Below are 10,606 nucleotides of genomic sequence, written 5' to 3' on the forward strand. Positions count from 1 at the left end.
GTCGCCGGCAAGCCCGCAGCCAGTGGCAACCGAGAGGACTCTGAGTGCGGGGCAGACCTCGGCCCGGAAGCCGACGTCATTTCCGCCCCACAAAGAACAGGGGTTGCTGGGAGCAGATTACTTAAGCACGCACCGATTCAAACAGTAAACAGTTCAACCCGACCCTGCTCGAGACAGTGTGTTGCCTTCACTTGTCGCGTATCAGCGCAGCTAAGTTGGTGACCCCGACGGTCCAATGGCATTTGGACCCAACATGAATGACTCAGCTGTAAAGAATGCAGCTGCCCTTAAACTGTCAACCTTCTGGGCCACCCAACCCCTGGTCTGGTTTGAGCAAGCAGAGGCCCGGTTCCAGGTCAGGCAAATTGTCTCAGACACCACCAGCTATTACTACGTGGTGGGCGCCGTCGACCAGGAGACAGCGGGCTGCATTATCGACTTTCTGCGTCAGCCCCCGGCAACGGACAGGTACAAGGCACTCAAGGCCCTGTTAATCCGCACGTCTGGCCTCTCCCGCCACGAGTGGTTACTACATATGGGCGGACTGGGTGACCACGTGCCATCAGCCCTGATGAGCGACATGCCAGCACTGGCAGATGGCCATAAGCCTTGCCTGCTTTTTGAACAGATCTTCTTGGAGCAAATGCCAGAAGACATCCGCCTCCTGCTAGCAGATGAAGACTTCAGAGACCCGCATGGGGTGGCTGCCCGCACAGACGTGCTTTGGCACGCCAAACAAATTGGCGGAACCACCATCGAAATTAGTGCTGCGGCATGGCCGAAAGCCCAGCCCTCCCACACCCCAGCAGCGGAGCACCGAACACCCACACCATCGGAGTTCCCATCTATCATCACACCGCGGTTTTCCTGAACAAACCCCAAGCACGGTGTGATCCACCACATCCCCACACAGGGACCTCCCCTTCATGCAGGCTACCACCCGACAAGCTCCACTTTGCGAAGGAGGAATTCAAGAAGATGGAGGAGATGGGGATTGTGCGGCATTCTGACAGCCCGTGGGCCTCCCCACTCCATATGGTGCCCAAGTCCACGGGAGCGTGGAGACCATGCGGCGACTATCGGAGGCTGAACAACGCCACCACGTCCGATCACTATCCAGTACCGCACATCCAGGACTTCACGGCCAACCTGCACGGGGCGCACATCTTTTCGAAGGTTGACCTGGTCCGAGGGTATCATCAGATCTCAGTCCACCCGGATGATGTACCCAAGATGGCCCTCATTACCCCCTTTGATCTGTTCGAGTTCCTCAGGATGCCATTCAGGCTCAAAAACGTGGCACAGACTTCCCAGTGCTTGATGGACGCAGTAGGACGAGGTCTGGACTTTCTGTTCATCTACCTGGATGACATATTTATCGCCAGCCACTCCCGCCAGGAATATCTAGCACATCTACGCCTGCTCTGCCGCCACCTAAGCGACTATGGCCTGGCTATCAACCCCGCCAAGTGCCAGTTCGGCCCATCCGCCATCGACTTCTTGGGACACCAGATCGACCGCTATGGAGCTGTTCCTCTGCCGGCGAAAGTTGAGGCCATCCGCCAATTCGCCAGGCCCAGCACTGTTAAAAACCTGCAAGAATTTGTTGGGATGGTTAACTTTTACCACCGTTTCTTGCCCTCAGCAGCCCAGATCACGCGGCCTCTTTTTTGTTTGATGTCCGGCAAGGTCAAAGAGGTCACCTGGACCGAGGAGGTGAAGGCAGCTTTCCGACAAGTCAAGAACGCGCTAGCAAACGCCACGCTCCTGGTCCACCCCCAGGTCGACGACCCCGCTGCCTTCACTGTGGATGCCTCCGACGTGGCAGTTGGCGGCATGCTCGAGCAGCTCATCGAAGGTCAGTGGAAGCCACTCGCCTTCTTCAGCCGGCATCTACAACCCCCGGAACTTAAGTACAGCACTTTCGACAGGGAGCTGCTGGCCCTGTGCATTGCCATCCGGCACTTCAGGTATTTCCCAGAAAGGAGAGAGTTCACTGTCTTCACAGACCTCAAGCCCCTCACTTTCGCCTTTGCAAAAGTGGTGGACCCGTGATCAGGCCGTCAACAACACTATCTGTCATACATCTCGGAGTTTACCACCACGATCAAGCACATCTCCGGAAAGAACAACGTGGTGGCAGACGCGCTGTCACGAACCTCCATCTAATCAGTGTACTCTCTGTCTCCGGGGGTGGATTATGCGGCGTTAGCTGAGGCGCAACTGCTGGATGGTGAGATGCCGGTGTACCGAACCGCAGTCTCAGGGCTCCGCCTCGAAGACATACCCACTGGCCCCGAAGGTAAGAAGCTTCTCTGCGATGTGTCCACCGGGCAACCTCGGCCCATTGTCCCGATCGCTTGGAGGCGCCGCGTTTTTGACACCTTGCACGGTTTAGCCCACCCATCCATCCGGCTGATCGCAGACGGGTTTGTGTGGCACAGCCTATGCAAGGAGGTTGGGCACTGGGCCAGGACATGCACACACTTCCAAACCTCCAAATCCAGAGACACGTGAGGGCCCCACTGCAACCCTTCCAACCGACACATAGGAGGTTCGAACACGTCCACGTGGACATTGTCGGCCCACTGCCGGTTTGAGAGGAGTGAGATACCTGTTCACCATGGTGGACAGGTTCATGAGGTGGCCGGAAGCTATCCCACTCACTGACACGGCCACGGAGACATGCGCCAGAGCCCTGATTACCACCTGGGTGGCACCGTTCGGACTCCCAGCCCACGTCACTTCAGACAGGGGTGTGAAGTTCACATCGGCTTTGTGGTCTGCACTGGCACAACTCTTCAGAACCCAGCTCCACCAAACGACTGCTTACCACCCGCAGTCTAACGGCCTGGTGGAATGTTTCCACAGGCACTTGAAGTTGGCCCTGATGAGGGCCAGACTGGGTGGATGAACTCCCCTGGGTGCTGCTTGGTATCCACACGGCACCCAAGGAGGACCTGGCCGCACCATCGGCCAAACAGGTGTACGGTGCCCTGCTCGCAGTTCCCAGTGAGTTTGTGCCAGCACCCCACGGCCCGGAGGACACACCTGCTGAGGTCCTAACTAAACTCCGGGAGCTGCTTGGAACACTTGCTCCAGTCCCGACGTCCCACCACGGAGTAACACCCTCTTTTGTGCCCAGGGACCTACAACAGAGCAAGTATGTTTTCCTTCGCCGAGGTGCGCACAGACCACCCCTGCAGCGACCATACGAAGGACCCTACAAGGTGGTGCGCCATAATGGAGCAATCTGCATTCTCGATATCGGTGGTCGGGACGAGACTTTTACCATTGACCGTCTCAAACGGGCGCATCTAGACCTTGAATGCCTGGTTGTGGTACCACCCCCACGACATCGAGGCCAGCCACCTAAAAGAACTGAGAGTGTGCAGGCTGCAGACTCTGCATCTCCTATCGCTGGCTCGGTGGGGGGGGGGGGGGGGTCATGTGGTGGCTCGCCCATGCAGCAAGCGAACTGGCTCCAGCAGTCGCCAGCGAGCCCACAGCCAGCGGCAACTGAGAGGACTCTGAGTGCAGGGCAGACCTCGGCCCGGAAGCCGACGTCGCTTCTGTCCCGCAAAGAGCAGGGGTTGCCTGGAGCAGGTACTTAAGCGCGCGCCGATTCAAACAGTAAACGGTTCAATCCAACTCTGCTCGAGACAGTGTGTTGTTTTCACTCGTCACGTATCAGCGCAACCACAATCTTAACATTAACTGCTACAAATCAATAAAATCCCAACCTAAAATTTTAATGTTTCTGCTCTGCACTCTGTATTATTACCTTACTTGTCTGCCTTTGACTGTCCTTATGACATTGTAAGTGGTATCTTCTTATTTATTTATTCTTATTTTGTACAGGAAGTCCTGCAAAATTATGACAACTATTGTTTTTTTTACCTTAATTTGTTGCTGGATATAAATTTGGTGTTTAATATTATTAACATTCTGTTTACAATGAGCCACTTATCAGAGTAGTTAGCAAGACTGAAGCAATCAGATAAAAGGGCCACAACAGGAAAGATAAAAAATATTTAAGGATAGAAACCAGATGTGATTAATGGCTGTTTTTCAAAGTGAAGGGAAAATTACTGCTATTTTTGAAACAAACTGAAGGCACCTACAATTTCAAATTTGATGATGACATGAAACTTGGTTGTAAATAATAAAGACAGTGAGGTTTTAGATAAAGAGAGGAAAACGTAGAAGCATAAATGACAAATTTCAGTGCAGATGTGTCAGATGTAATACAGTCTGATGGGAAGACTATAGATGCAAGAATTTAAGTGGTGTAAGAGCAGAAACAAGTTTGACAAGACAGTCATCAGTATGAAAGAACAGAATAAAGAACAGAAATGACAAGAGGAAAAACTTCAGTGCAATGAGTGGTCTGGATTTCAAAATTCATTACCTAATTGGGTGCTGGATACTGGTTTAATACTGACATTCCAAATGCAAAGTATAGGGGTGTGGGACAAATTTAATTGTTTTTTGAACGAATTCTGTTGTCTCTATCTGTGCTGTGCTAATGTATGATTTTAATTAATGGTTCTAAAATAAAGATAGGAGAGATTATAGTTTTAAAAATAAACTCCAAAATATTTGTGTAGACATAAATAAATAAGCTACACCAATTAAAATCACTTGTACGAGAAAGAAGTCATTAAAACTGACCTTCCAAACAAGCTTGTGTTTCTTTCAGTTTCTCCTTCTGAGCTATTTCCAGAAACTTAGCCAGCTGGTTAAAGGCATATACTTTAATGATGCCAGTAGAAGACTGAAAATTCAGCAAAGGGATGCCATCTATCTTTTCTTTTGATACTAAAGTCCCATTACTGAAAAAAGAAAAAAAAATATTATGACTATTCTGAAACTTTGTTCATCAGGTAAAACTATAATAAGAAAGTTATGTTGATATCATAGAAAGTGCATAATCAGTTATTAATATTTTGCACAAATCAAATACTTGTCAGATAACTGGTATAATTAGATTGTTAAAATGGTGGGCTGTGAGTTACAAATAATAAAGACTTAGTTTTCCTATATTAAAACCCATCATGCTTTTGATAAGCGTTTCCTTTGCCTTTTGGCAGCTGCTCCATAATGATAATGATGTGAGAACAGATCACCTGCCGGAAAAACATACAAGTGGCGGAATAAAATAAGCACAAATACATGCTATGGGTATAGAAAAGCTATTTTGTCCACATGCACTCAAAAAATAGTATTCTAGTTAAATGAGTGAACTTCATTGTTTGTTTGAAATTTCCAATCAACAAAACACAAAAGATTCTGCAGATGCTCAGAACCCAGAGCAACAAACACAAGATGCTGGAGGTCAGGCAGCATCTTGGAAAGGAACAAAAAGTTAACGTTTCAGGCCAAGACCCTTCATCAGGGCGGATTAAGGGTTATCTCCAAATAACAATACTAGCTGCAATGACACAGACAAGAATGACATTTCAACATTAGCATACAAGTGGAAGGAGTAGCAGCCAGATAACAAGACACCTTTACTCCTGTACTCAAATCCTTTTATAATAAAAGCCACCATACCATTTGTCCTTCTACTTTATCTTGTTGCTTTTGCATCTTGGTTTCAAGTCCCTTAGCATGTTAAAAGTATCAAGGCCTTCACCATTTAAAATTTATCTTCTGCACTGTTTTCCGTACATTTTCAACTGACTTTTAAATACGCTACGTATACACCTGATAATTCCTATATCCAGTAACCTGCATATCTTACTTGATAGTTATTAATAAAGGGAACATGGATTAAAAGTGGCACAATGGTGCAGCAGGAGTACCACCTTGCCACTGCAGGAACCAAGTTCAAGCCTGACCTCTGATGCTGCCCGCATGGAGTTTCTTTTTTCACGCTCTACCTGTGAGTATATGGGTGCTCTGATTCCTCAAAGCCTAATGATAGCTGTAAATCGTCCCTGGTACGTGTGCATGGGAAGGTGAGGGAGAGTATGGGGAGAGGGGGAGAGGGGGAGGGGGGAATAATGGGGGGTTGCAAAACATTAAAGGTATTGCTGTAAGAGGATTGAAGTGACAAGAAAATCAATGAGTCGATACAGACTTCAGTAAGACAGATTCAGTAAGGCTTTAGTACGTTTACAGGGGACTCTAAGGTAGGTGGTATTGTAGACAGTGAAGTTACAGTGGAATCCCAATCAGCTGGATAAGTGAGCCAGCGAACGATGAGTAAAGTTTTTATTCAGATAAGTGAGGTGTTGCATTTTGAAGAGTCATATCAAGATAGGGCTTACACTGTGAATGTAAGGACCCTGGGGGGAGCCTTGGAGTTCAGGTACATAGAATATAGAAAATATAATGGTACAGCACAGAAACAGGCCCTTCGGCCCACAACATTGTGCTGAACCACTTAACTTATAAATCAAATGGCCAACAAATCTCTTCTACCTACACAATGTCCATATCTTTCCATTTTCATCTTGTTCATATGCCCACCCAAACATCGCTTAAAAGTCCTTAATGTTTCTGCCTTTACCAACACCCCAGGCAGCACATTCCAGGTACTCACCACTATCTGGGTAAAAAATTTGTTCCTCCCATCTCCTTTAAAGTTACCCCCTTCTCACCTTAAGTGCGTGCCCTCTGGTATTAGATATTTCAAACCTGGGAAAAATATATTGTCTGTCTATTCTATCTATGCATCTCATAATCTTATAAACCTCTATTAGATCTCCCCTCAGCCTTCGCCACTGCAGAGAAAACAAACAAGTTGGCCCAACCTTTCATTATAGCACCATTTCATTATAACCTTTCTAATCCAGGCAAAATCCTGGTAAACCTCTTACGCAGTATCTCCAAAGCCTCGATATTCTTCCTATAATGGGGTGACCAGAACTGTATGCAATACTCCAGATGCGGCCTAACTAGGGTTTTATAAAGCTGAAGCATAACTTCCTGAATTTGGAAATCAGTGCCTCGGCTAATAAAGAGGAGCATGGTATATGCCTCCTTAACTACCCTATCAAATCATGTAGCCATTTTCAGGGAGCAATGAACTTGGACACCAAGCTCCCTCTGCTCACCAACTCTGTTAAGGACCTTGTCTTTAACAGTGTACTGTCTCTTTGCATTTGACCTACCAGGGTGTAACACCTCACATTTAACTACATTATATCCCATCTGCCATATCTGTAACTGATCTATATCCCATCGTTTTATTTACCAATCTTCTATACTGTCCACAATACCACCAATCTTTGTATCATCTGTAAACTTACTAACCCACCCATCTACATTTTCATCTAGGTCACTTATGTACATTACAAGCAGCAGAATTCCCAGTACAGATCCCTGCAAAACACCACTAATCACAGACCTCCAGCTGGAATAAGACCCTTTAACCACTACTATAGACAAGCCAGTTCTGAATCCAAATGATCCCATGCATCGTAATCTTCTGGAGGAGCCTTCTATAAGGGACCTTGTCAAAAACCTTACTAAAATCCAGGTAGACAACATTCACAGTTCTACCTTCATCAATCACCCTTGTCAGCTCACCAAAAAACATCAAGTTAGCAAGATGTGAGTTGCACCGCGCAAACCCAGGATGGCTCCCCTTAATTTTCTAAATGCTCATCAATCCTAACCCTAAGAATTCTCTCCAATAACCTCCCTACCACTGATGTAAGATACATTAATCTATTGTTTCCGATTATCCTAGGTTCCCTTCTTAAATAATGGGACAAGTCAGGGTCCTCACTTGTGGCTAGAGAGGATATGAAGAGATTGGTTGAGGCTTCCCTTGCATCTCTCAGTAAGCTGGAGTATATTCCATCAAGCCTTGGGGGTCTATCTACCTTATGCTCCTTAAGAGACCCAACACTACCTCCTCCTTTACCTTGAAATGCCCAAGCATATCAATATACTGAGCACTGATCTCCCTATCCTCCACATCCTTATCCTTGGTAAATACTAATTTAAATATTCATTAAGGGCTTCACCGTCATCCTCCACATCCAAATAAATATTCCCCCATTTATTCTTGAGTGGTCCTACCCTCACCCTAGTTATCCTGCTGCTCTTAATGTATGTATAGAATGCCTTGGCATTCTCTTTAATTCCAGTTCCAAGGACTTTTCATGGCCCCACCTGGCCTTCTTAATTCCCTTCTTGAGCTCTTTACTAACTCCTTTATAATCCTTTAGGATCCTTCCTAAGCTTGACATACTTTTCCTTTTTATTCTTGACTACATCCAATACATTCTCTTCTGAAAGTGGTCACAGGTAAATAGGGCGGTGAAGAACACTTTTAGAATGTTGGCTTTCATCAGTCAGGAGACCGAGTATAGAAGTTAGGAGTTTATGTTGTAGTTATACAAGATGCTGGTGAGGCCACATTTTGAATATTATGCTTAGATGTGGACATACTGTTTTAGTAAAGATGTTACTAAACAGAACTGAGTGCAGAAAAGATTTACAAGGATGTTGCCAGGACTCAAGGGACTCGTTTACAGTGTTAATAAAACTGGAATAAATACCTGCTACCCTTCTCCCAACCAAATGTCTCCTCCAGTGTTGTAAGAAAAATTATGAGTATGAAATAAATAAGATAGAAAGTTCAAGGAAGAGTATTTGGATAACCTGGAGTTGTTTTCAAAAGGAAATATCAGGTATCATTATACGTAATATAGAACATAGAAAACTACAGCACATTACAGGCCCTTCAGCCCACAATGTTGTGCTGACCATGTAACCTACTCTAGAAACTGCCTAGAATTTCCCTACCACAAAGACCTCGATTTTTCTAAACTCCAGGTACCTACTTAAGAGTCTCTTAAAAGACCCTATTTTATCCGCCTCCACCACCATCACTAACAGTTGCTTTCCATGCACTCACCACTCTCTCTGTGAAAAAGTTACCCCTGACATCCCCTCTGTACCTACTTCCAAGCACCTTAAAACTATGCCCCCTCATGTTAGCCATTTGAGTCCTGGCATAAAGCTTCTGGCTATCCACACGATCAATGCCTCTCATCATCTTATACACTTCTATCAGGTCACCTCTCATCATCAGTGGTTCCAAGGAGAAAAGGCCAAGTTCACTCAACCTATTCTCATAAGGCAGAATGGGACCTTGCTGAAAATTCAATGCACCACACCCACTAATCCTCCTTAACTATCCTACTAGTTATTTTCACAATTAGATAGACTAACAATCTTCCTTTGTAAATCCATGCTGACTGTTCAGTCTTAATATTTGTTTCAAGATGTTCCTGTTACATCCTTCATTATAGATTCCAGAATTTTCTCTATTACTGAATGTGAAGAATTTCATAAAACGGCACAAAGTTAACAAAACATGAAACTGAATTACTTTGATTCTTAAATGTTGACACTGACTTTAGATGCAGCAATGCATATAGTTGTAACTGGGTTAGGAATATTTAATCCTTACACCATACTGTACAGGACCCTTAACTCTGCTCCTCTCCATGATTAATACAGACTGCTGCCCCATCCCAGCATAGCATAAACTGGAGTTATCTAAATGAATACACAGTGTGCATATCCACTCTAAACACTGTTTCAGCTTCACAGTCTACCGTAAATGATCACCATACCGTGTAATATTAACCGCGTGCATATCTGAAACCCACCTAAATTCATAATCTGAACCAAATGCGATCATCTCCACTCCTGTCGACCATTCCAGTGGTTCTCGAAACATTAAGGCTGCTTCTTGGGGATACTTGGAGCTCACATTTTCAACAAATTTAATTATGTCATTCAGCAGGGACACGTTCAAGGGTGTAAATTCCAATTTTCCGACGCCGATGCCAGCCGCTGTCCACTGCGCAGCTCGAGTCAACGCAACCCCCATGGCGATACAGTGACTCTGTTGCTACAAGGAAAGACATGGGGCATTGTTAGTACACAAAATCCTATTCGATGCGATGCCAGATGTTCCATGGGAAAATGAACGACGTGTTCCTTTCTATCAACCGCAAAGGCGCCCGCACTAAGCTACACATTTACTTACACAATACCAACGACATTTGTTGACTGGTGCAAAGCTACAGGCCTCGCGGTCGAGGTGAATTCGCCCACCCGCAGCGGCCCCAGCAGAGCGTCGATCTTTTGTAAAATAGTCCAGGCCAGCAGCTGTGCGGGCCGAATGGCCTTGCGGTGTAACCCCCGCCCCCGCCCCGGATTCCTCCCTGCATCCCCGGGTTATCGCCGAGAGCTCACCCAAAGGTAAGCGACGCAGCACCGAGCGGCAGCCCCACTTGACTTCGGGGAGAGACCCAAGTGCCGAGTGTCCGGTGTCTGCGTTGTGGACAGTTGCCTTGGAGACAAGCTCGCGCCGCCGTTGCTAGGCTACGGTTCCAAACACAGACGGGGCGCTCGTGCAAAATGGGGAAGAGGCGGGTCCCGGAGCATCCGAACTGCGCGCTCCGGTTGCAAGAGGCGATGAATGCCATGGAAGACAAGTGGGCGTGCAAAATAACTTGAATTCACAAAATAAAATGACCTAGCCTTCGACAGTAAAGGTCCACGAGAAGTGTCGTTGGGTGTGATCATGGCTGATGCAATGATGCAGTATTGGCGTGCTGTTGAAAGTGGC

The 10,606-nt window shown here is 46.5% G+C and overlaps 1 protein-coding gene across 9 annotated transcripts in view; it reads right to left on the reverse strand.

The window, feature by feature from the left end:
* odad2 (outer dynein arm docking complex subunit 2) overlaps positions 1-10,309 on the reverse strand; it is a 277,618-nt gene extending 267,309 nt beyond the window's left edge. For 8 of the 9 annotated variants that reach the window (XR_011885489.1, XR_011885488.1, XM_072253885.1 and 5 more), the window contains exons 1-3: positions 10,231-10,309; positions 9,639-9,883; positions 4,675-4,835 (exon numbers count right to left, since the gene is read on the reverse strand). Coding sequence is in view for 7 of the 9 variants with exons in the window: in XM_072253885.1 (XP_072109986.1) it covers positions 4,675-4,835; positions 9,639-9,862 (385 nt within the window). In the remaining 2 variants the exon portion in view is untranslated. Of the gene's footprint in view, positions 1-4,674; positions 4,836-9,638; positions 9,884-10,230 lie in introns of those variants that run through there. The other variant, XM_072253889.1, reaches the window with a different exon arrangement.
* Between the last annotated feature and the right edge of the window lie 297 nt (positions 10,310-10,606).

The sequence above is a fragment of the Mobula birostris genome, chromosome 3, assembly GCF_030028105.1.
Source record: "Mobula birostris isolate sMobBir1 chromosome 3, sMobBir1.hap1, whole genome shotgun sequence".
Taxonomy (NCBI): domain Eukaryota; kingdom Metazoa; phylum Chordata; class Chondrichthyes; order Myliobatiformes; family Myliobatidae; genus Mobula; species Mobula birostris.